This window comes from Chlorocebus sabaeus, chromosome 14 (assembly GCF_047675955.1).
Source record: "Chlorocebus sabaeus isolate Y175 chromosome 14, mChlSab1.0.hap1, whole genome shotgun sequence".
Classification (NCBI taxonomy): Eukaryota; Metazoa; Chordata; class Mammalia; order Primates; family Cercopithecidae; genus Chlorocebus; species Chlorocebus sabaeus.
Window position 1 is genome coordinate 54,408,532 of NC_132917.1, and position 27,268 is coordinate 54,435,799.

General features: G+C 42.6%; 1 protein-coding gene across 3 annotated transcripts in view; it reads left to right on the forward strand.

The window, feature by feature from the left end:
* Positions 1–27,268, forward strand: part of SPTBN1 (spectrin beta, non-erythrocytic 1) — a 211,565-nt gene that overhangs the window by 52,795 nt on the left and 131,502 nt on the right. For all 3 annotated transcript variants that reach the window (XM_007970628.3, XM_007970629.3, XM_038006938.2), the window contains exon 2: positions 14,718–14,912. In XM_007970628.3, the coding sequence (XP_007968819.3) occupies positions 14,765–14,912 (148 nt within the window). In that variant the 5' untranslated portion in view covers positions 14,718–14,764. The remainder of the gene's footprint in view (positions 1–14,717; positions 14,913–27,268) is intronic.

Consider the following 27,268-nt stretch of genomic DNA (forward strand, 5'->3'; position numbering starts at 1 on the left):
AGATCCGGCCACTGCACTCCAGCCTGGGCGACAGAGCGAGACTCTGTCTCAAAAAAAAAAAAAAAAAAAAAAAACTCTATTTAAAATAAATATATTAAAAGGCAAATACAGGTGACATTGTGAAATTAGTGATTACTGCAATCCTATCCAATATGACCCCTCGTTTTGTGACAGTTGAAAATAAATTTATAATTTTATAACTTACAAATTTATAACCTTCGCTGAATGAATCTGAGTAAAGAGAAGGTTATTCCTATATAACAATAAGAATTTTACTGGGATCCAAAGTACATACACTTTAGGTAGGAAGATGCACTGTGCTTTAGAGTTAGATTACGCTGCGGCAACACAGCTCCTACCATCTGCGTTGCATTTCACAGTTGTCTTTGAGCACCTGCTGTGGCTTAGGGGCCCTGCTGGGTACTAATGGTTTAAAGAGGAACAGAATAGGCTGGGCGCGGTGGCTCACGCCTGTAATCCCAGCACTTTGGGAGGCTAAGGTGGGCAGATCACTTGAGCCCAGGAGACCAGCCTAGGCAACATGGTGAAACCCTGGCTCTACAAAAGATACAAAAATTAGCCAGGCGTGGTGGTCTGTGCCAGTGGTCCCAGCTACTGGGGAGGCGGAGGTCCTGGAGGCAGAGGTTGCAGTGAGCCAACATTGCGCCACTGCACTCCAGTCTGGGCAACAGAGGGAATCCCTGTCTCAAAACAAACAAACAAGAAACCACTCTAGAACAGAACAGAGAGGATGCTGGCCCTTGCAGAGCTTGTGGTGGTAGAGGGAGGTATATGTGTCCCATATATCACTTAGTATAGTGTTGCTTTTCAGTGCAGTTTTACATATTTCTTTCATTTCATTCTCTTCCAGGTAATTGAGATATGCATTTCCACTTGATAGATTTGCAGAGGATTTTGGCATTGGGTTGCTCTAGGAGAAGTCAGCCTACAAATAAAAAGTTCTTTATTGTTCCTGTGTTGTTCAGGCGTATGATACTAACTTATGAAATTTCACAACGTATAAGGCAATGAAATGCCAAACCCACCGAAATTCAGGATTGGTATTCTGGCAGCAGCACCATTAGAACTATACTCTAATGTAATTTAAAACTATTTAGAATTAAATGTAAGACCAAATTTTTATTTATGGTGGCTTAGAAACACCCCACATTAGCCATAAGACCATGGTGCTAGTTCTCTATTGATTTAATAATTTCTATTTTTAAAAATAATTTTAGTCAACCAGAAGACATCAGTTAATTTCAATTTTAATAGCTCTTCTCTGTATGTGGAACAGAAAAAAGGATGGCCTTGAACTGCCGTGTATGTGAGAATAGCTGTGTATTTATTTGGTAGGACTTAAAAAATATTTTAGTTGGTTCAAGTTAGGTGATTATGAGGCTTATAAATGAACACTCAAAAAATTAACCTTTCTCTCTAGATCTACTTTCAACATTCAGCCGATTTTTCAAAGTATTAGAACTTATAAAATTATATTTAGAATTTAGAGAGTATTATATGTAAGCAGAGAAGTAAGGTACTTTAAATTTTTTTTTTTTTTTTTTTTTTGGAGATGGAGTCTCGCTCTGTCACCCAGGCTGGAGTGCAGTGGCGTGATGTCAGCTCACTGCAAGCTCTGCCTCCCAAGTTCACGCCATTCTCCTGCCTCAGCCTCCCGAGTAGCTGGGACTACAGGCGCCTGCCACCACTCCTGGTTAATTTTTTGTATTTTTAGTAGAGATGGGGTTTCACCATGTTAGCCAGGATGGTCTTGATCTCCTGACCTCATGATCCGCCCGCCTCGGCCTCCCAAAGTCCTGGGATTACAGGCGTGAGCCACCATGCCTGGCCTGATACTTTACAACTTTAATGTGTGAATAGTGAAGAAGGATAAATTTCTATGCAGCATATAAAGAATTTTCTTGTCAGGGACGCAAATAATAAATCCATTTGTAATATCACTATTCCTTGTGCAGTTTGCTCTGTAAAATGGAGGAAGGTGAGGGGGGTGCCATGTTTCTCTCTTGTATTGTTTTTTGTCATAGAGTGTATTCATGGTTGTACTGTATAATAATGATAAGTTTTTAAACCATGGTGAAGAGATCTTTTTGGCAGAATGTTTAAAAATAAACAGTGTATTTCCCACAAGTGAAATCTTTAAAAACAATTAATTTCCATTATAGCAAGGGTGAATTTTGCCCCTTCAAAGAGTATAGAGCCTGGTTGAATTTGCCCATTAAGAAAAAACAAAAAGTGTCTATTGGACTGTATTGTTTATAAAGCTAGAACCACCTTCCACCTTCCAGTGGCATCTTCCATCTTTATAGGAAAGTTATAGGAAAGAGTTTTATCTCTGAATATTGAGAACAGAAGTTCATAATGGGCGTTTTAGCATTTGAATATTGTAGGGAGAAGATGACTAAATCTTCACTGCTCCCCTAAAGTGTACACACGTTAGTTCTGGTGGGGAGTAGCCACTCTGAGAGTTTGTATCAGAGACATAATGAGTGGGACCCGCGATATGTGAAATTCTAGTTCTTTAGTACAGAGAAATGTGCTCTTCATCTTTCTCTCTTTTGAGGCTTTTTTCGAGTCTTTGAAACCGCCATTGCAAAACTTTAACTGAGACAGCAGAAGAGATCTGTACTAACCAACTCCATCTGACTTCTAACCTCCAAGCAGTCCTTGTTCTTTCCTGGGCGTAGGCCAAAGTAACTTTGGGAGGAACTTAGTTTGTAGTTTAAAACAAAGATGATAACAAAACCCACTTCTTGCCTGGGGACTAGATTGCCTTTGTAGGATTAACAAATTAACCACACTATTAGAAAATATGGTTTAGGAGTCATGCTGATGGAGGCTGCAAGATTCTAAACCTCCCCAAATGGTTCCTGGGAAGAACATCAGTATTGCAAAACCTAAGATGAGTGCTTGTGACATTTTGCAGACCCTGTCCTCGATGCATCAGCTGGCACCACCCAGATGGATAAACTGGCTTATCTGGTCTTGTGGCCCCACCCAGGACTGACTCAGTGCAAGAGGACATTTTCAACTCCGTATTCATCTCCAGCCCTACCAATCAGAACTGCCAACTCAGTGGCCCCCTACCCACCAAATTATCCTTAAAAACTCCAGTCTCCAAATTCTTGGGGAGACTTTTAAGTAATAACAAAACTCTGGTCTGCTGCACAGCCAGTTCTGTGTGAATAACTTTATTGCAATTCCCCTGTCTTTATAAATAGTATCTATCTAGATAGCAGGGGAGGTGAAACTGTTGGGTGGTTACATCTTCATTAAAGGAGATAAGCATTTTTTTCTTTAGCTTGGATAGTGTTTCTCATCATTTTTTCCATTATTCCCATCCCCAATAGGAATTTTTTAGATTATTTGTTTATTTTTGTGACAGGGTCTTGCTCTGTCGCCCAGGCTGTCGTGCTTTGACATGATCACAGCTTGCTGCACCCTTGGCCTCCCAGGCTCAAGTGATTCTCCCATCTCAAGCTGAGTGTCTGGGACTACAGGCTTGTGCCACCACACTTGGCTAATTTTTAATTTTTTTGTAGAGACAGGCTCACTTTGTTACCTGGGCTGGTCTCGAACTCATGGCCTCAAGCGATCATCCTGCCTGGGCCACCCAAAGTGCTGGCGTTACAGGTGTGAGCCCCTTAACCCAGTGTGACTTTTTTTTTTTTTATTTTTTTGAGACGGAGTCTCGCTCTGTTGCCCAGGCTGAAGTGCAGTGGCGCTATCTGGGCCCACTGCAACCTCTGCTTCCTGGTTCAAGCGATTCTCCTGCCTCAGCCTCCCGAGTAGCTGGGACTACAGGCGCCTACCACTGCGCCTGGCTAATTTTTTGTATTTTTAGTAGAGACTGAGTTTCAGTCTCTACTTTAGTAGAGACGTGTGAGCCAGGATGGTCTCTAACTCCTGACCTCGTGATCCGCCTGCCTCAGCCTCCCAAAGTGCTGGGATTACAGGCGTGAGCCTCCGCGCCCGGCCGACATTTTTTTTCTCCTCATTGCCCACCCATGAAATTTTCATGCCATAGATAACATTGCATATCTATGCTTATATGAAAAAGAATACAATTTTTTGCCTCATCCCCAAAATGAATTTTCATTCCTTTTGGGGGCGATATCACCCCCATTGTGTATGTACAGGGAAACCTGGCTGGGTGGGTAACTGTCCTAGGCGTAATTAGACTTTGATGGGGGTCGTTCATTTCCTTATTTAAGAACCTTGAGTCTTTTTGATATTTTTCTGACATGGACCACTATTAAAGGGTTCTTGCCTAGAGGGTAGGCCAGTTTGTTCATTTAAAGCATGGGCTTTGGAGTCGTACCCACTTGGTTCAAGTCCTCTTGGTTTCTTCATTTTTTTTCTGTGCCACCACCAGCAAAACTTTAGTTTATTCACCTGTAAAATAGGGCTAATAGTAGTATCTATTTCAGAAGGTTGCTGAGGAGGATGGAATGAGAAAGCAAATAAAACACCATGCCCCAGAAAGTGTGAGCCATCCTCCCAAAATATAATTTTTAACTGTGTTAGGGTTTAGTCTTCACCTCTGCATTTTAAAGATTAGATTGTGTTCTGATGGTACAAGATTCAGTAGTGATAAAGATATTACGATAAAAGCATCATAGCTGTGTGATTTGATCGAGTTGTTTAACTCTTGGGGCCCCAGTTTCCGTATTTTTGTTACTTATGATTGAAAATACAAAATAAATGGACTGAAACGTCAAATATGGTAGTAATCCTAATAAATGCAAATGGATTATGCTTGCCGACTAAATGACAGAAACTCTTGGGTTAGATTGAAACAAAGAGAAGCATACCTAAAACAAAATGACTCTAGAAGTGTGAAATCAAAATGTCTGAGACAGGTCTCAGTCAATTGAGAAAGTTTATTTTGTCAAGGTTAAGGACACACCAATGACATAGCCTTTGGAGGTCCCGATAACATGTGCCCAGGGTGGTCAGGGTGCAGCTTGCTTTTATACATTTTAGGGAGACACAATACATCAGTCAGTACATGTAAGATTTCCATTGATTTGATCTGGAAGGGCGGGATGAGGGGGAGCCTTCCAGGTCATAGGTAGATTTAAATTTTTTCTGAGTTCTTATCAGTAGAAAGGAATGTCTGGGTTTTGTTAAGGGGTTGTGGAGACCTAGGTTTTATCATGCAGATGACGCCTCCAAGTAGCAGGCTTCAGAGAGAATAGACTTTGAGTATTTCATATCCCACTTAAGGTCTGAGTTGATGTTAATGCTGGAGGGGGATAGTGAGACGTGTCCAACCCCCCACCTCCTTCCATCATGGCCTGAAAGAGATTTTCAGGGATGTCCTTGGCCAAGAGGGCCCATTTCAGATGGTTGGGGGCCTTCGAATTTTATTTTTAGTTTGCAGAGGGTTTGAAATAATGGGATAGAAAAATATATACCAGGCAAATATTACTATCAATCAAAATAGGGTTCATATGTTAATAGGGACAAAAACAATATTTCATAATGTTAACAGCTCACCTAGAAGCTAAAATAATTATGATCTTGTAACATACTCAGGGAATGAGAAAGAAAATCTGATAATCATAGTGAGAAATATTACTATACTCTGCCATTGATAAACAAAAGTTAGTACAGCTATAGATTACTTGAAATCCAAAATACTTCATTAACAAGAGTTTAATAATTTAATAATTATTAATAGGTCTCAGAGAAACTTTCCCTCTCAGGATAATCTGATTTTCTGAATTTTGGCTGGACTGTATATAGCTCTATACTGCCTTTTTTTGCTTTTTTTTTTTTCTTTTTGAGACAGAGTCTTGCTCTGCCGTTCAGGCTGGGGTGCAGTAGTGCTGTCTCGGCTCACTACAACCTCCTCCTCCTGGGTTCAAGCAGTTCTCCTGCCTCAGCCTCCTGAGTAGCTGGGATTACAGGCACCTGCCACCATGCCCAGCTAATTTTTGTATTTTTAGTAGAGACGGGGTTTCACCATGTTAGCCAGGCTGGTCTTGAACTCCTGACCTCATGATCCGCCCTCCTCGGCCTCCCAAAGTGCTGGGATTACAGGTGTGAGGCACCGTTTTTTTTTTTTTTTTAAACAGTGGATGTGTTCCTGTAAAGCTACAGTACACTGGGTTGTTTTAAAAGTGAAGGCTACTTTAATAACGGACATTGTATGCTTGTGACTTTTCTTGTGTTGTTAATTATCATGCTGTGACTTTTCATGTGTGTCTTTGTATTTATGAGTAGAGAACTCTGAATGGGATGCAATCTCGGTCCCTTTTTGGCACTAGCCCCATGTACCTGAGTAATTATAGGTCAGGGCAGGGAACATCACACACCAGGGCCTGTGGTGGGGTGGGGGGATGGGGGAGGGATAATATTAGGAGAAATGCCCTAATGTAAATGATGAGGTAATGGGTGCAATAAACCAACATGGCATATGTATACATATGTAACAAACCTGCACATTGTGCACATGTAGGCTAGAACTTAAAATATAATTAAAAAAAAGAAACAGGCCGGGTGCGGTGGCTCAAGCCTGTAATCCCAGCACTTTGGGAGGCCGAGACGGGCGGATCACGAGGTCAGGAGATCGAGACCATCCTGGCTAACACGGTGAAACCCCATCTCTACTAAAAATATAAAAAACTAGCCAGGCGTAGTGGCGGGCGCCTGTAGTCCCAGCTACTCAGGAGGCTGAGGCAGGAGAATGGCGTAAACCTGGGAGGCGGAGCTTGCAGTGAGCTAAGATCCAGCCACTGCACTCTACCCTGGGCGACAGAGCAAGACTCTGTCTCAAAAAAAAAAAAAAAGAAACAGTGGTTTCTTATAGATATTCCTTGTTGGCAACTGAACAGTTGAGATAGTTAAAGCAAAATTCTCAGACACGCAGTTTGCAGTTTGGTACCTTCAGAGTCCTTAGAAGGCCTTTTTAAAGATAACATACCAGCATCCGGTGTACACTTTTTCAATTCTTATATAAATAAAGTGGGAGAGTTTTAAGTGTTTGCAGAACATTTGGGTCTGTGAATTCTGCCAAAGTAATTGTTACATAGTTTTCTTCCTCGAAAAGGATTGGCGAATGTTGGTCGCCTTCTTCATTTTATTTAATTTGAGCCTTTAAGATTGGATATTAAGGAAGTGTGTGTATATGTGTGTGTGCATATGTGTATGCATATGTGTACTGCTAATGAAAATTGCATGTGTTCTCTATTTGCTGCTTTACTCTCTGAAATCTGAGTAGTTCAGATAAAAAAATTTTTTTCCAAGGGTAAAAACTAAATTAAAAAGGGAAATCTAAATTTTATTGTGTGTATGGAGAGGCACCTTATTAAATATTCACTTGTTCATTAGCAGCCCATTTTAAAAATGTGACTTTCTTGAAAGCAGAGTGTCTACCAGATCTATGTAAGTCAGAAGAGTGTATGTTTCAGGCGTTGTGACTGATGGAGATAGTACCTGAGTGGCAGCTCCAGTTAACTTTGCCTGTGTGCTCTCGCCTCCCAATCCTCCCTCTGCCACCCACCCAGGCAGCCCATTCAGAAACAAATAATTAGCAAGCACCTAATGTTACCAGGCACCCTGCTAGGAGTTATTGAGACAGAATGATGGGATTGTGACCTCAAGAGGCCGTGGCTTATTGATGGTAAGTAAATAGATGGTTTGTAATTATGAACCTGTCTTTTAATGACAGGTCAGCGGTGCATAAGGTGTCGGAGGGAGTGCATGTGGGCACTAAGGTTGCCTAATTCAGACCAAGTGGTGGTGGTGGTGGTGGTGAGTGATTCCAGGAGGTTCCTGGCTGTAGTGATACCTGAGCTAGGATTTGCAGGAAGAGTAAAGAGCTGTTCCAGGTGATAGGTTTGGAACTGAGACGAGAACATGATTCTTCTCTCTCAGGAGTTGCAAGAGCTTACGACACGGATAGTGGGACCAGGCTAGAGAGATGGACAGGGTCCTCATGGAGAATCTCATTTTCTCTCCTAAGGCATCTCGGCATTATTCTGAAGGCATCGGGAGCCAATTGGTAGATTTTAGTTTTTAGGGGGTAAAATGACTGGAATTACATTTTAGCATGGTCCTTCTGGTAGCATTGTAGGGGAATGGATTAGGGATTACAATGAGAGATGAGGAGCTGGAATGAGAAACTCCTGCTGGAACTAACTCATGAGATTTTCAGGAGGTACAAGTTACCTTAGGACCACCCTGTGGAGGGAGAGGGAGAAATGAAAGGTGACTGCGAGGTTTCTGGCTGGGGCAACTGGGAGAAGTGGGGATGCCATTCAGTGAGGGAGTGGTGGAGGAGATGTGGGGCCTAGAGGTGGGGGCTGTGAGTTCGGTGTTCGCCAGGTGGAGTTCGTGATTGTTAGGAGACACCTGCACCTTGCTGTCCAGGGAGCAGCTGTCAGCACCGGGTAACCAGCAAAGACAGGGAAGTAGGTGATGTCACCAAGGCAGATTTTGTAGAGTAACAGAAGAGGGTGCTGGAAAGTAGCCTGGGGATTATTGTTTCTTCATAGAACAAAAACCTGCAAGTTTATCTGATACCTGTGCAACTTAGAAAATAAGTGTGTCATTTTGGGAAGTAAGAGAACAGGTAAAGTATTTTCCCTCTGGGCTGTTCCAGGTATTGCCTTTACGAATTTTAATTAATATAGAGGAGAACTAATAGAATACTTCTAAAGCCTGACATGGTAACATTCCAGTTTCTTTCCTAATGGTTATGACCTGTGGTAGCTCATGCCAGAGCTGTAGAAACCCCTTTGCCTCAAAGATTCAGGATAATAATTTCCACATCCATTTCTGCCTTGGCCCACCTGTTTGAAGAAATGAATTTAGTATCTGCTTATTGAAGCAGAAAAGAATAAAGCATCTGGAATTTCATCTTATGTGCATCTTGTGGAAAATTCCAGTTCATGGGACATAGGATTAGAGAAGAGTAATTTGAGGGGGAGGATCTTGGCTTTTCTACATATTCCTTTATACACACACACACACACACACACACACACACACACACACTACCGCATCCCACCCCACCCTACAATGGAGAAGAGTGGGAAAAGTAGATGGACACTTTCGAGTATCTTTTTGAAACCTAGTCACAAAGAACATGGGTGTTACCCATATCACACGCAGGGTATTACTGTTTTTATTCATTCAAAAGTTATTTAATGAGCTCCTACTGTGGTGATCAAGTCCAGTGGAATCCAGGCCCTCGCTCTGCTAGTAGAGGCACGAGGGCCTTTCTCTTCAAGGGGAGATTCCCTTTTCTTGTGTCAGCCTCACATAGTCCTTTCCCGGTTTCCTAATGGCGGAACCACCAGGCAGAGTTCCAAGATGGCCAAGGCTTCCTCCCTTCTCTTCCTAACCTTCCCACAGCTATTTAAGAAGTACAGATGACTTCACAGCCCACGGGAGGCATGGCCAATAGCATCTGGAGAAAACCCAGCCCTTTTTAGATAACCTCCTGGGACACCTGTATGTGTGGTATAAACTGTCCTCACAGCTGGCCCAGTCCCGTGTGGAAGTGGTTTAGAGGATAATGATGTTTGTAGCATGCTGGAGTTTGGAGTCTCCATGCCATGGGCACACTCTTCCATACTCTTGTCCTGACTCTGACTTCTTCACCCTCACATCACTCCCTTGCTGCTGTTGAGTGCCTAGAAGGGACCTTTCCACGATGGCTATGGTGGGAGTGAGGGATATCTTGCCTTGAAATTGCTTTGAAAATAAAATAATGGGTTCTATCACTGTAAATACTCAGTTTTGTCTTTGGACAAAGGACATTGTCTTTGGACAGATGGAGAATACTGAAGAAAAAAGATATCTGTCTCTAGTAACAAATTCTGGACACTTGAGTGAAACAGTTGAATAAAAAGAAGAACTCAGAGCATTGCTTTTTTTGTTTTTGTTTTTGTTTTGAGATGAGTCTTACTCTGTTGCTTGGATTGGAGTGCGGTGACGCGATCATGGCTCACTGTGGCCTTGACCTCTTGGGCTCAAGTGATCCTCCCGCCTCAGCCTCCCAAGTAGCTGGGACTACAGGTACGTGCCACCATGCCTAGCTAATTTTTGTAGAGACAGTGAAGAGGAGTGGGGAGGGCATCTCACCATCTTGCCCAGGCTGGTCTCAAACTCCTGGGCTCAAGTGATCTGGCCACTGTGGCCTCCCAAATTGTTGAGATTACAGATGTGAGCCACTGGTGTGAGCCACTGTGACTGGCATATATATATGTATTTATTTTGTACACAGACTAGTGGATAATTTGGATTCTTTCATTTCCCACTTCTGTTTTTTTTTGTTTTTTTCTTTTGAGACAGAGTCTGACTCTGTCACCCAGGGTGGAGTGCCGTGGCATGATTATGTTTCACTGCAATCTCCACCTCCCTGGCTTGAGTGATCCTCCTACTTCAGCCTCCCAAATAGCTGGAACCACAGGCACATGCCACCCCACTTGGCTATTTTTTTAATTATTATTTTTGTAGAGATGGGGGTCTCACTTTGTTGTCAAGGCTTGGTCTTGAACTCCTGGGCTCAAGGGATCTGCCTGCCTTGGCCTCCCAAAGTGCTGGGATTACAGGCGTGAGCCACCACTCCCGGCCTAACCTTTCCGTTTTAAGGAACAATAACTGATTTTAAGGAACACCATTAAGAAAGAACATTAGGGAAAAAAGTGCTTTAGTTCTCTGAATGACTTATTTTAAGCTTAAGACAAGAATTATCACTTACTTATTAAGTAATCTGTGGGCTGGGCAAGATGGCTCACACCTGTAATCCCAGCACTTTGTGAGGCCGAGGCACACGGATTGCCTGAGGTCAGAGTTTGAGACCAGCCTGGCCAACATGGTGAAACCCTATCTCTACTAAAAATACACAAATTAGCCAGGAGTGATGGTGCACATCTGTAATCCCAGCTACTCAGGAGGGTGAGGCAGGAGAATTGCTTGAATCTGGGAGGTTGTAGTGAGCTGAGATCACGCCACTGCACTCCGGCCTGGGCAAAAGAGAGAGACTCTGTCTCAAAAAAAAAAAAATGGGGGAACTCTGTGGAAAACAGTTGTTGGTTCAGTGATAGAAAGAGAGATTCTCAGGTCGGGGCAGGGCAGGGGGCCAGGCTGGGCTTCTGCAGGAGTCAAGTGCGGTGGATGTTGCAGCGCAGGTATAGCTGCCCTGGAGGTTTCTTCTCATTGGTCAGCAGGTGGCACCAAATAGCTAAAACTTATCTGGGGAGAGGCATGCCTTGCTTGGGTTTCACCTTGGGTTGGATTGGATTAAATTTTACTTTCGGTACTTTCAGAATTTGGGATTGATAGCACTTTCCCATTTTCTCCCTAGAGATAGAATCCTCCAAGGTTGAATTTTATAAAAGTCTTTGATATTGATAATAGTCATGAAAGTCAACTATATTCAAGGTCAGATGATTGCATGACAATATTAATTTTCATTTTTTAGAAGGGTTTATGACTTTGAATATTAAATGCCACTGTAAGATCATTCAGTGGAATATACTGACTGGATTAGGTTTCTGAAGTTTTTGTGTTTTTATGAAATCCCATAAATAAATTGCTGATGTAGAGTGTGAAAACTAATACACCCATGAGTGTACTTAATTGGGATTGAGTATGTCTATCTGATGAGAACCCAGGATTTTACTCCCATTCAGGGTTTTTGTGTTAGAGCAGAGGTGGGTGACAGTTTGAGTCACAGATGTTGTGGCTCAGTTGTAAGGTGGATTCGGTGCTGCTTCCTCAGGAACATGTGGGATGTGTCGGCGATGCTCTTGGATAGCATGTGAGAAAACAGCTATGACAAAAGAGCAGGCAGCTGTGTGCTGGTACCACCCAAGAACCTACTATTTATTTAAGGTGTAGTTAATTTGTTTCAGCTTATTTACCATGGAAACTCGGTTGCATGTGGCATGTGTGGTTATGTGCTGGAACTTTTAGAAAGCTGCATTTCAAGCACGATAAATGTTTCTTTTCTGCATATATAGGTTTGTTTATTTTTTGTGTGGTGGCATATGTGAGGGAGAAGAATCATCTCTTGGATGATCCTTCTGTGTTGCTGAGTGGTGTCTGGTTTGATTAGCACGCAGGCTGTCGTGAGGAGGCCTGCTGACTCTGGCCCAGGTGCACATCTTGGTGCACACTGAATAAGGCTTTCACTAAATGAGCATCCAGGTACAAAAACCTGACAATAAATTTTTGAGTTTTAAGACGTTGATAACAGCCAGGCATGGTTGCTCACGCCTGTAATCCCAGCACTTTGGGAGGCCAGGGCGGGTGGATCACAAGGTCTAGGAGTTTGGGATCAGCTGGTCAATATGGTGATGCCCCGTCTCTACCAAAAATACAAAAATTAGCTGGGCATGGTGGCTCACGCCTGTAGTCCCAGCTACTCAGGAGGCTGAGGCAGAAGAATTGCTTGAACCCAGAAGGCGGAGGTTGCAGTGAGCCAAGATGGTGCCACTGCACTCCAGCCTGGGTGACAGAGCGAAACTCCATCTCAAAAAAAAAAAAAAATGTTGATAACACATGTTTTTTTCTTGGGATATCTTCATACCACTTTAAAAGGGAGGTGGTCTTTTTCCTCCTTTCTTCTTACGTTTGCAGGTTAGCAACTTACTTAGATAGCTTTATATGCCTGACTGAGCCTGATTCCCCACAGTGAAATTTAAAATATGCAGGAATTTAACCACACCCACAGGCTTCAGGCATAGCACTAGCTCAGTTTCTCAATGCTGCAGGTCTAGTCAGTTCTTTACCAGGTCCTGTCAGTTCTCCCTCCAAAGCACGTCCACCTCTAAGCACATCCACCTCTTAACCATCCCCACTTCTCCACCCAGAGCTGCACCGCCATCATTTCTGGAGTAACCTTCCAAGTGGACCCTGCTTCCATTATTGCCGCCTAGAATCTGTTTTTCCACACAGCCCTGGGAAGAATATTTTACAAATACACTCAAGGGTGGTGTCGGTTATTAGCTTAAAATCCTGCAGTTGCTTCCCGTCACACTTGGGCTCGCCCACATCCCTCCCCAACCTTGTCTCCGAGTCTCTCCCACTGTCCACTAGACTCTGCCACACTGAACTTGCTGTTCCTTCCGCATGCTATGCTGCTTCCTTTGCCTGATAACACTGTTCTTCTTGATCTGTGCGTAATTCATTCCTCTTGACATTGAGTTCTCAGTTTCAGGACCCACTCAGAGAGGCCTTCCCTGATCACCAGATCTAAAAATAGTCACTCCCTCTATCACATGACACTGCTGTCATTTTTTTTCTTTGAACTGTCTTGCCTTTTCTTGTGTGGTTTTTGTCCAACTCCTACCATTAGGATATAAGTTTCCCTAGGGCCAGGTCCTCATTGTGTTCGTTTGTATCCGTAGCATCTGGTGCAGCACAAGTTCGTAGTAAGTCTTCATTGTATTTTGGTTCAATGAGTGAATAATACTATACTGAAGGGAGAAGCTATGTTTAAAGCTCATCAGTCCAGAATAAAGAATAGCAATCGTGCATTGAGCATCTACTGTGCACTGGTACTGTCCTTGGTTGCCATATACTTACATCTTAATTTTTTTTTTTTTTTTTTTTTTTGAGATGGAGTTTTGCTCTTGCTGCCCAGATTGGAGTGCAATGGCATGATGTCGGCTCACCAAAACCTCCAGCTCCTGGGTTCAAGCAATTCTCCTGCCTCGGCCTCCCGAGTAGCTGGGATTATAGGCATGCGCCACCACGCCCAGCTGATTTTTTATTTTTAGTAGTGATGAGGATTCTCCATGTTGGTCAGGCTGGTCTGGAACTCCCGACCTCAGGTGATCCACCCATCTCAGCCTCCCAAAGTGCTGGGATTACAGGCGTGAGCCACTGTGCCTGGCCTTACATCTTAATCTTAAGCATCAGTTTTCTAATATGTAAGTGAAATGTTTAGATAAAATGATCTGCTAGTTCTCTTACATAACATTTTATGAATTTCCAGGAGAAGCCTAAAGATTATAATTTATGGTGATACACTATAGGAATAAATGAGTTCATTCAGAAGCTCGCATAGGTGTTGATCTACCTCCGATAACATTTCTTTTTATTTTTCCTTTTTGAGATGGAGTCTCGCTCTGTTGCCCAGGCTGGAGTGCAGTGGCGTGATCTCGGCTCACTGCAAGCTCCACCTCCCAGATTCGAGCAATTCTTCCTGCCTCAGCCACCCAAGTAACTGGGGTTACAGGCATGCGCCACCATGCCTGGCTAATTTTTGTATTTTTAGTAGAGATGGGTTTTCACCATGTTGGCCAGGCTGGTCTCGAACCCCCAACTTCAGGTGATCTGCCCACCTCAGCCTCCCAAAGTGCTGGAATTACAGGCGTGAGCCACTGCACCCAGCTCTCCGATAACATTTTTAAATTGCAGAGTTTAAACTTTAGAAAAAAGGAATAAACCCACTATTTTTGGGGCATTCATCATGTCATTCAATCCTCTCAACAACCTCTGAAGTATCTTCCTTCTTTAATGGTTAGGGAAACTGAGGCTTAGAGATACTAAGTAACTTGACTAAGGTCACACACCTATTATGAGACAGTGCTAAAATCTGAAACCAGCGTTGCTCCAGAAGACCTATTCTTGGCAAGCACTGTTTTACTTTCTACTCACTCTTATCCCAGTAGGTTCCATGGGGACTGTATGTACTTTAGACGTCTAAATGTTTTTCCTCTTCTTTCTCATAGAACTCTAAGAAGGAGCTGATGTGGAGGAGCAGCTGAGACAGTTCAAGATGACGACCACAGTAGCCACAGACTATGACAACATTGAGATCCAGCAGCAGTACAGTGATGTCAACAACCGCTGGGATGTTGATGACTGGGACAATGAAAACAGCTCTGCGCGGCTCTTTGAGCGGTCCCGCATCAAGGCTCTGGCAGGTGAGTCCTTCATGCCTGTCAGAGGCCCAGGATGCCTAAGATCAGGACGCCCCTTAAAATCATCCGCCCTGTTCCCATGACACTGTCCTGTTCGAAGGTTGTCTCACCTCTATTTAAATGTGTCCTGCAAGAGCCAGCTGACCATTTTGTAAGGTAGTCAGTTCCATGTTTGGAGAACTGTCAACTCTAATAGCCAGAATTATTCAGAGCACAGAGTGTTATTTATAGCAATTCAGTAATAGCTGCCGTAAGTTTGTAAGAATTCTTTTATTTTTGACAAATCTTACATTTCAAAATATCAAAGCATATTATTCCTTATACTCAAAAATATACAAATTTACCTGTGTACTTAGTGCCTGTGATACATTAACTGGCCTGACTTGTACCAAGATGGGTTAGTATCACACGCAAGGATTTTACATCTGAAAAAGCAATAGCTTAATCTGGTAAAGGCACGTTTAATATAGTAACGGGTAAGTTTGCCATTGGTTCATCAGTTCGTGGAACATGTTCTTACTTTGTGATTTCTCATTCCCTTGTTGCTGGTGAACACCTAGAGCACACTTTCTCCATGGCCCTGGTGGGGGTGAGGAGTGTTTTACCCTAAAGTTGCCCTGAAAATCAGGAAAGCATTCTGTGGGTCTGAAAACTCAGCTGTACTGAATATATGTAAACCAAGGATCAAAACAGAGTTTATTCAAGGTCCTGCATCTGTACTTTGAGATTTCAAATGAAATTTCAAGTGAAATTTATTCCAAATGATTTTTTTTCTTAATGTCTTTAATTGTGATAAGTAAATCAAAGTTACAACTTGAGAAGTTAAGTTTACTGTTAATTCTAACTATAACTCACATTTTTGTTGCCTTTATAGTGGAATCTGATTATGAAGCATGCATCATTTAGAGTCGTCTTTATTGTGGACAAAGGAAACCTAACCCAGAGTGGTTTAAGTGACAAAGATGATTTATTGGTCACACAGTAGGCAAATTCAGTCTTTAAGCAAGACTTACTCCTGGACTTAAATGGTGTGACCAGGATCTAGTTTCTTTCTCTGCTCTGGCTTTATTTTCTAGTGCAGGCTCTGTTCGCAAGCAGGCTCCATCCCGTAGTCCCAAGATGGCTACCCCAGGTCCCAGGCCCCCTTGGACTGTGGACATCCAGCAGAAAAGAGGTTGCTTCTCTGCTTTTCATGGCCCAGATGTATCAGTCTCACTGGTGTGATTGATCATGACTTGGGTCATGTGCCTCTCCCACTGGAGTTGGAGAATCTCATGTGCCGTTAACTTCTAAACAGGATGCAACCCTTAGAGTGAAAGTTTGGTCAGTCTCAACCAAACAAGTTGGCTAGAAAAATTGGAATATAACAGAAAAGAGGAAGAGGAGAATAGACGTTGGAGGTACAGCTAACTATGTGCTACAGAAAAACTATTCAACTGCTTTAGGATAATTTGTCTCTTGAGTGGTGTTGATTTAAAGATCTTTCTTGAGTTTGCCTGAATGAATGACTAATCAGTCACTCTAGAATTTGGGCTTCATTACCATTCATTAACATGGAACTTTATGGAAATCATAACCCTGGCTTGTGCTAGTAAAGCGATTTGTAGATCATGAGTCTTTTACTTTCTCATTCCAGGCTATGCATTATCTCCTTTTTAAAGGACCATTTTGTTTGCAAACTAGAACAGTTCCTTGTTCTTTGCATGTGGTCTTTTCCTACAGTTTGAGAGGAGAGCCTGCAGCTGTCCTTATTATCCATCATTTGTCTTAACCTTTCTAGGATGTTTATCTAGGTCCCTCAATAACTGTAGTCATAATAATAGCAAACACTCAATATGGTGCTTACACAGTGTGCCAGGCACTGTGGGAAATACTTGCATATATTAACAGTTAATCCCATAACGATCATATGAGAGAGATTATTACTATCTACATTGTATAAATGACAAAACAGGTTCCAGAGGGATTAAATAGCTTGCCCAAGGGCATACTGCTGCTAAGTGGCTGAAGGCATACTGACTTTGCAGTGTATATTCTTTTTCAGTATTCAGTAAAGTAAAAAATAAAAAAAAAATAAAAAAAATGTAAAGCTCATTGGCAGAGAATATTGCTAGTGAGGTAATTCAAACATGTTAAAAAGATCTTTGGAATTCTCAGGAATGCATCCTGTGGTCTAGAAGAAACCACGAGGAACCATGGCAAGTTATTGAAAAGGAAAGATGCTGCTTCCAGGTTAAATGATACTGGGTGGAGGGGGTGGGAATTGTATTCATTGAATTTACAAGATACCAGGAAATCCATCTGTTGGAGGAAGGTAATGAAGGAAATTATCTTGTCCTACTTATTCTTTTACTTATTCTGTGCGACTGAAAAATCTCTGAGCCCTCTAAAAAACTATATGCTGATAGCAGGAGTTACAGAACAATCCAGTAGTGTCTGGAATAGAATAGTGGTTCAGTGGTTCGAAAAGTGGAGGGATTGTTAAAGCACGGGATGCTGGGCCCACCCCCAAAGTTTCTGATTCAGTAGGCCTTGAGTGGGGATGATAATTTACGTATCCAACAGGCCAGGTGATGCCCTGACTTGGGGATCACCTTTTGTGACTGATGCAGAGTACTGATGGTCATCTGGTCCCCTTCCTTCGGTGTTTGAGACCACTTCATCTGAACCAAGCTCAAGTCTAGGAAGAAATAAAGTTTCAAACCCAACAGAATTACCTTAAAGATACACTTGGGACCCTTTTCAGAAGATGGCACTGAAAGTGAAGAAGAACGCTCCTGGCCCTCCTAAAGCCAAAGCCAAAGCGAAGGCTTTAAAGACCAAGAAGGCAGTGTTGAAAGGTGTCCACAGCCACAAAAAAGAAGATCCGCATGTCACCCACCTTCCAGCAGCCCCAAGACACTGCGACTCTGGAGACAGCCCAGATATCCTCAGAAGAGCGCCCCCAGGAGAAACAAGCTTGACCACTATGCTGTCATCGAGTTTCCGCTGACCAGTGAGTCTGCCATGAAGAAGATAGAAGACAACAACACGCTTGTGTTCACTGTGGATGTTAAAGCCAACAAGCACCAGATTAAAGAGGCTGTGAAGAAGCTCTAAGACATTGATGTGGCCAAGGTCAACACCCTGATTCGGCCTGATGGAGAGAAGAAGGCATATGTTCCACTGGCTCCTGATTATGATGCTTTGGATGTTGCCAACAAAATTGGGATCATCCAAACTGAGTCCAGCTGGCTAATTGTAAATATACATATCTCTTTTCACCACAAAAAAAAAAAAAAAAAGAAGATCCACTTCATTTGGGAGTGTTGGGAAAGGCTAACCACTTGACTTTGAGAAAAGGGAGATATCTTCCTGTCCCTTATAGGGCAGTGATACAGTGATAGGCCCAACAGGAGTGAGTGCTATTGTGGGGTTTCTGCTGAACGTGCATGTTCTAAAGCTTTGCTTAGAGCCATAAAAATGTACATATCACATTTCCTGTGTCCCTCTAGGGCTTTTGGTAGATACAATCTAATCTAGGCTTCAGTTTGAATTCTGAGGCAGATTTACAAAAGATGCAGGGATTCATCTTTTAATGGTGCAGTTCATCTTGTACTGATAGTGGAACCACCACCTGTGCCCTTTACTAAGCTGCTTTCAAGGTTTATGTATCTAAGGAAATAGGGTGAGGTAAACTACTCATTACTAATTTTCACCCAATTGACAGATACTTCCTATTATTAGGTTGTTATCTGTGAGTTGTAAAAAACTTTTTTTTTTTTTTTCTTTCTGAGATGGAGTCTCGCTCTGTCGCCCAGGCTGGAGTGCGGTGGCGGGATCTCAGCTGAGTGCAAGCTCCGTCTCCCAGGTTCACACCATTCTCCTGCCTCAGCCTCCCGAGTAGGTGGTACTACAGGCGCCCGCCCCCACGCCCGGCTAATTTTTTGTATTTTTGGTAGAGACAGAGTTTCGCCGTGTTAGCCAGGATGGTCTCAATCTCCTGACCTCATGATCCGCCTGCCTCGGCCTCCCAAAGTGTTGGGATTACAGGCATGAGCAACTGCTCCTGGCCTAAAAAACATTTTTATAATAACTTTTACTTTACTCGTCTTCGTCTTATTCACCCTCTGGAATTGCTTTTAATTCAATGCAGTGTAATAAGAAATATATTTGGTCTTGGTTCTGGGTTCCTGGCATAGAGGTCCTAAAACCCATGGAGTCTCCTGAGTGATGGGAGTGTCTGTTGTTATCCATAAGGTGCCCCTTTTCTCGCACCTGAGTTTGTGCTAATTCCATGACTTTGGGTAGGGATAGTCTCCCATCCCTAGCTAGCCTCAGGATGATGCTGTGCACCCAAGACTGAGCAATTAGAGAATTGGAACTTTCAGCACCATCCACTCATCTGTGGGGAGGTGGTGCAAGGAGGGTGGGGTGCCCCGAGAGGACATGGAAGCCCCACCCCACCCCAGTACCTGCCCTGTGCACTTTTCCATTTGGCCATTTCTGAGTTGTAACCTTTATAATAAATTGGTAAACATAAAGGGGAAAGTGTTTTCCTAAGTTCTGTGAGTTGTTCTAGCATATTATTGAACCTGAGGGGGTTCTTGGGAACCCCTGAATTTATAGCCTGTGGCCTGAGACTTGGAACTGGCATCTGATGTGAGGGCAGTCTTGTGGGACCAAGCCCTTTATCCTATGGGATTTAACAATAATGGTAGGTAGATGGTGTCAGAATTGAATTGAATTGTAGCATACCCAGTTGATATTAGGGAATCAGACTAAGATATTTCACAGGGGCGATAGCATCTCTGTATAGTATGCACCATGTCGACTGGTTTTCTTGTTTGTTTAGAGATGGGGTCTTTCTGTGTTGCCCAGGCTGGAGTACAGTGGTAGAATCATAGCTCACTACAGCCTTGAATTCCTGATCTCCAGTGATCCTCCTGCCTCAGCCTCTCGAGTAGCTGGGACTGTAAGTGTGTGCTGCAAAGCCTGGCTATACCAGTTTTTTTGTTTTTTTTTTTTTTTTAAATGTAGAAATCAGGCCTGTGATCACTTGTCAAGTACCAGCTTATCATTACAAAAATGAATCGTCCTGGAATCGGTCACTTCCACTGCCTAGTTCTTCCATTTTCCTTAAACTCTGCTGCTTGAAAATCAGTCTGATTCATGTCTGAGTCACTCATCACCACCTCCAGCTCCTTAGTAGCCAGAAACATCAGCCTGATGATCAGGAGGAAGTACAGAGAACTTGACCCGGAGCACCTGGCAGGATTGAAAGCAGCAGCTTTTTCTCCAAGTAGAGAAAAGCTTCATCTGAAAGCTTCCCCCTTAGGCAAGCTGAGTGATAAGAAACCTCAACTCTTCAGCTTGTAAAAGTTTAAGACTTAGATATGTTTTAAGAAAATAATTAGAATTGCCGGGCACGGTGGCTCACGCTTGTAATCTCAGCACTTTGGGAGGCCGAGGCAGGTGGATCATGAGGTCAGGTGTTCAACACCAGCCTGGCCAACCTAGTGAAACCCAATCTCTGCTAAAAATACAAAAAATTAGCCAGGCATGGTGGCGGGTGCCTATAATCCCAGCTACTTGGGAGGCTGAGAATCCGTTGAACCTGGGAGGTGGAGGTTGCAGTTAGCCGAGATTGCAACACTGCACTCCAGCCCGGGCAACAGTACCAGACTCCATCTCAAAAAAAAATAATAATTAGAATTAACATTGACTATTGTCGTATACTCCAAAATTTTATGTTTATATCCAAAAATATTTATAGCTATCCAAAATATATTACTATGCAATCCTCATTAAAAGTTATTAATGAGATGCTTTACATTTTTTATACTATGTCTTTGAAATATATATCTTTTGTATATGTAACAGACTGGCAAGATATATACTTATTCCTAAAGTGGAATGTGGAGTGAAAACATGATAGATGGTACATCCCCACTTCTGAGGTGTTACTGTTTACAGTTTGGAAGGAAGCTGAGGAGAGCATTCGTCAATCCTGTTAACTAGCGCTGTGAAGTAGTTTTTATGTTTTCTGTAAATGATTGCCTGCATCCCGTGATGGCAGGCCCACTTTCCTGACCTCTGACCAGTTGCCTTGGTATCGTGGAACATGTGGTGATTCAAACTAAGCTGGACTTTTTGGAAACCAGCTTTTTATTTGAAGTAAAAAGAAAACAGTTACACAATTTTTTAAAGACTACATCTTCCCCTAATTCGTGTTGATTTTACTACGAGACAAGAAAAGTGCATTTCTGCTTGAGGTGCAGTAACAAAACTAACACGAATTTCTTTCCTTCTTAACTATTTCTTGGATAGAAGATTCATTCTTAACATAGACCTTATCATTATAGGATTTTTTTTTTTTTTTCTTAGAACTTTTACTTTTTCACTTAAAGGAGGCACTTGACAGTGGCTTCTTTTTAGCATATCTCAATTGCCAGCCCAGAGCCATTATTAAGTCAAATAAGGGTTACCCAACAGTCAATCTGATAACCAAGACGGCTGCTAAGTGACTAACAGGGAGCGTCTACAGTGTGTGTCTGCTGGACAAAGGGATGATTCACGTCCCAGGCGGGATGGGGCGAGATGGCACAAGATTTCATCACAGTGCTCAGAATGGCATGCAATTTAAAATGCATGAATTGCCTATTTCTGCAGTTTTTCGTTTCATATTTCCAGACCATGGTTGACTGAAGGTAACTGAACCATGGAAAGTGAAACCCAGGGTAAAGGGGACTTGTGTGTGTGTGTGTGTGTGTGTGTGTGTGTAAAACATTTGACTTTTAGTGAACGAACAGAGCCAACCTCTTATTGAATGTGTAAAGAAATCTATAAAACATGGCCTAGAATGATCTAATTAGGAAGAGGAAACCTATTTACATGAGACTATTATGTATACAACTGCCAGGAAGTTAGTATAGGCAATTATTGCTGTAGTAAGGTGGAGGTTTGCTCTTGTCGCCCAGGCTGTATTGCAACGGTACAATCTCAACTCACCGCAACCTCCACCTGCTGGGTCCAAGTGATTCTCCTGCCTCAGCCTCCTGAGTAGCTGGGACTACAGGTGCCCACCACCATACCTGGCTAATTTTTATATTTTTAGTAGAGACAGGGTTTCACCATGTTGGCCAGGCTGGTCTCGAACTCCTGACCCCAGGTGATCCACTCACCTTGACCTCCCAAAGTGCTGGAATTACAGGCGTGAGCCTCTGCGCCTGGCCTGCTGTAGTAATTTAGAGGGAAAGATTGATACACACACACACACACACACACACACACACACCCCTGTCATTTTAAGGGGTAGGTAACCTAAAGACCCCTGGAACTTGGAGAGAGGAGGCTGGGACCTGAGCCTCGTTGTGGCTGCTTCGTTTTCCACTGCAGCAAAACTGAAGAGGCTAGGCTGCAGGTCTCTGAGGACACCTCTCCTTAAAACAGAAAGTCTGCTTTGGCCTGCTGAAGATAGTATATGCCATCTCACACCTGGACTCACCGTCTAAATCGTGTTAGGGCTCTTCTTATTCACACACCTAACATTCTGTTCAGAGGTGACACTTTCCTGCCCCGAGGGAAAGCTTCTTGCGTGGTGGAATGGGTTTTTACAGAGAGGATTAACAGGGATTTAATAGCTACCCATTATTTTCCTCATCTACTCTTCAGGCTGTATCCCTAAATTATACATTATTTAGGACTCTTTGTGAAAGAAGTGTGGTCCCTAGCCCACAGTAACTATACTACCATTGTTTGTGAAATCTGAATCTGAAAGAGCATTTTATATCCAAGTCATTCATGAAAGCTATTGAGAGAAAGTCTGTTGGGGTCTTTACACATAGTCCTAGATTATACCCTCAATTTATTTTTCGCATATAAATGGCTTCCATAGTTTTCTCACCATAGGGGTGGAAGAATCTTTGCTTTACTTTTTTAGGTGTAGTTTTCCTCTGGTTCCTTCCCCTCCCTCCTCTGTCTCTTCACCACTATAGACCCAGTTTCTCCCCTGTTTCCGAAGTCAGCTTGGATTCCTGCTCCTGTTCTACCTCAGATTCTTCTCACCTCAGCAATGGCTGAAATCTCACAGTCGCTGAGGTGAGTGATGCAGGCATGGGAGAACACGCAGATGGAAGCCTCAGGCTCCCAGAGTTTCTGACTATTCACCACGCAGTCATCCCCCTTCCTGGCCCAGCCCGCATTCCTGCCCCTCACTCTTTGGGAGCCCAGGTTCTGCTTCCTCAGTCACTTCAGAGAACGAACCTCTCTTGATCCTCATTCCTCTTTTTGTCTCCTGTTCCACCGCTAGCCTTTGTCTAAACTCCTCATTCTCTCCACCCCACCAGAATTCTTTCCCTAAGTCAGTCACTTACTTTTGAGGCGCTCCATTCTTCTGTGAAAAAATCTCATAGAATTGAGAGTTGATTTATGACTGAATTTAAGGAATACAATTGCTCTTTATTTGGGGACTGCCTGTGTAAGCAAAAGAGGAAAAATGTATGTGACCTTTCTGCCTTCTTATCCTTTTCCTGACTCTGTCTGCATGTGTGTTCTCTCTCTCTCACACACATATCAGCTTTATTGAAGTACAATTTACATACTGTAAAATATACCCCATTTGAAGTATACCATTTAGCAGTTTTTAAAATATACTCAGAGTTATGTGACAATTAGCACTGTCTAATTCCAGAGCATTTTTATTACTCCCCAAAGAAATCCCAGGTACATTAGCAGTTACTTCCCATTTTCCTTTCCCCCAGCGCCAGGCAACTATTAGTCTACATTCAGACCCTATGGATTTGCCTTTTCTGAACATTTCCTAAAAATTAAATCATGTAATCTGTGGCCTTTTTGTGTCTAACTTCTTTCACTTAACAAAACGTTTTCAAGTTTCATCTGTGCTGTAGCACGTATCAGTACCTTATTTCTGTCTGCTCTCTTAGATAAGTAATAGTGGTAGATTAGAGAGAAAGAGCAGAAAATACTCTGTAAAAGCTACCAACACCATAGTGCTGTGATTTTTATTTGGTGGTTGTCTGGAAACAGATGGCAGAACTGTTGTAGGCATCAGAAACTACTGTAGGCCGGGCGCAGTGGCTCACACCTGTAATCCCAGCACTTTGGGAGGCCGAGGCAAGTGGATCACCTGAGGTCAGGAGTTCAAGAATAGCCTGGCCAACATGGTGAAAACCCATCTCTACTAAAAATACAAAATTAGCCAGATGTGGTGCTACACACCTGTAATCCCAGCTACTCCGGAGCCTGAGACAGGAGAATCACTTGAACCCGGGAGGCGGAGGTTGCGGTGAGCCGAGATCAAACCATTGCATTCCAGCCTCGCTGGGTGACAAGAGCAAGACTCTGTCACAGAAAAAAAAAAAAAAAAGTACTGTAGACTTAGGAAGTTTTTCATTTCCCCAAATGTCATCATAAGGGCCTATTGATGGGTGTTTGGTGTCTCAGATGGTTCTATTTGTTGCCATTGTTAAATTCACTTCCACAGTTAACCCCTTCGGCAGTTTTCTACCAAAGTGGACCTGTGAGAAAGTTCTATTATAGGATGATAAAAGGTAGAAATTTAATTTATATATAATGCATTTGTAAAGTTCTGTATACTTTAAAAATAAAACATGCCCCATGATAAAAGCAAACTGAAAATGATGCAAAGTATATTTTTAAATTTAACAATGCAACGCAGCTATCTAGAATTTTATTTAACCTCCATCTTCAGTGATACCATTCAATTTAATTTTCTAATTAGGAGAGAAAATTGATGCTAGGTAGATGTTAAATAGTTTCTTAAGTTGCATTTGATTTTTGATACCAAGTCAATTAAAGAAGATAGTTTTGATTATTAAGCTGCAAATTCACCAGTACTTTTGACATGATCATATTCAATAGTAATCCAGTGGACAGGGGTCCAGATAACAGCAGAGCTAAATATTTGGTATATGTGTAATGATTGACTTCTGTGAAAACAATCATTCATAGAGAATTATTTTTGGTTAGGTCCTTCTCGTTGTAAGGAATACAGATTCACTTGAGTTCTCTGAACAACAAAGAGAGGTGTGTGGTGGAGATGGGGGTAAAAGAAGGAGAAGCCGGGAGCTGTGGCTCATACCTATTATCCCAGCACTTTGGGAGGCTGAGGTGGGAGGATTGTTTGAGTCCAGGAGTTCAAGACCAGCCTGGCCAACATAGTGAGACCTTGTGTCTCCAAAAAGTAAAAAAAAAAATAGCTGGACACAGTGGTGCACACCTATAGTCCCAGCTACATGTGAGGCTGAGGTGGGAGGATTGCTTCAGCCCAGGAGGCTGAGGCTACAAGTGAGCCATGATTGTGCCACTGCACTTCAGACTAGGCGACAGAACAAGACCCTGTCTTTAAAAAATAAATACATACATACAAGAGAGTTATTACAAAGTTTCATGCAAATGAGCCCTGAAAAATCTATGTGACAGTGGCTGCTGTGGGGCTGGAGGCGTTACTTATATTTCTAATGGGCCATGTGCCTCATTCATTGGAACCCTCTACTTAGTATCTGGTCCTCCTTGACTCAGCTCACATGTGGCTTTGGCATACTGTCGTTCCAACCCCAGCTCTTGCCTATCCTTTGTCTTTTGTCCTCATTGCTAAATGACCGAATATCCTTATTTCCTCTATTTCAGATGTCTGTAAGGCTGGGTATGGAGATGGGGTTCTGATTGACCTGGAAGATCCCTTTATACCAGGTCATGGCCAACTGGATTCTTAGAATGGCTGCCTTCAGAAGAGGTGTCCCCAAACATTGGTGAGGAGCTGGAAGCCATATGTACGGAACACATCAGCTCCATCCATCCACAGCTCAGAGGTCCTCTGACTGGCAGTTGGAGGATATCATTGGCATGCCTAATGCAGAAGAATTTGTGGTGGGGTGGAGGAAGGCATTTTATGTTAGGACTTTGGGAGGAAGAGAATAGAGTATCTTGGATGATCAAGGGAAGGGCTAAATAGCCAATCTGAAGAAAGAGTGAAGGGCCCCTGGGACAGCAGAAATTAAGGCTTTTCATCTCTCTGTCTCTTGTTGTTAGCAACCTTGTGTAAGTGGGCTTCTGTCTCCGCCCCTTGTAGGTAGTCTTCTAGATGACAGGAAACATGGCTGCCCTCTGCTCCTGGGCTTCACTCTCCACCACCTTCCATTTTTTCTGGTTCCAGTTGGAAATATTAGGGGTGTTTGGGAGAAAGGCTGTAATTTACCAGGCTTTACTCAAATGTCTAGAGCAGTGAACTGGAGTGTGGAGTGTGGAGTGTGGAGGGATGTAAGAGCATGGTATCTCTCCCTGGAACCACATGGAGCTGTTTCCCCAAAGGGGAAAGGTTGCTGGGAAGATGGCAGTAAGTAACAATGAATGTTTACAACACATTTTCAGATAGACTGATGTTCTTGATTCAGAACATCATAAAGACATTTTATAAAATGCAAGGTGATGTTTACCATTGGTTGCTTACTTTAAAAAAAAAAGGGAGTCCAATAATAGACAGTTTCTTTTGAGATTTTTGAATAAACAAAATTAACAAAGAGAAACATTAGCATTTCAGTCTTTAGAATATGCCTTTAATATGGTGTTTCGTTTGCACTGAAGTTATTATCTTGTGAATATGTGTGCTTGATGTTGTAACTTGGAAACAGTCTATCCCAAGCTTGCTTTTTTGGATTCTCGAGAACCAAGCATTACTGTGAAAGCATGACAGGTGCTTGGTACTAGAGTGCCATTCTAGATTCTTTAGCCGTACAGTGACATAATTACTCTATTAATACACGTTCCTTACTCACATGTAACCTCTTTTGGGGAAACAGACAATGTGTATAAAGTAAGCAATGAATTTATGTAAAAAATGTTGTGATACTTCCCGAAAACCTGAATCTTAGCCTTTTCATCCTCTGGTTGAGAAATACATCTGTTTTCTACAATTCTTATTTCTTCTGTATTTTTATTAGTTAATCTTCAAAGGAATTTGCTGAGCTCTAAATTTTGACTTCTTTGCTGCAAGCCTCTGAATTTTCAGAACTCTCAGATAATGACATAATTCAGTGATGGGTACCTGTTACTGGGTGAGGCTGATAAGAATTTTGCCATTCAGGTTTAAATTTCTGCAGATGCCTTAGACTTTTTGACCATGTATGTGAAGTTGCCTTATTAGTCACAAGATTGTGTCTTTAGGCATCCTAAGAAGCAGATGGACTGAAGTCAGAAATGCTGGGCCATTTGCGGAGTCTCAGCCCTTCCTTGTGTTGCATGTTTACCTATTGGTTCACTCTAAGTTTGCAGGAAGCCGAAGCTGTCCCCACTGCCTCCACTCTGAGCTCCGGCCCTGGCTGGGAGCCCTCTTGCCTGTA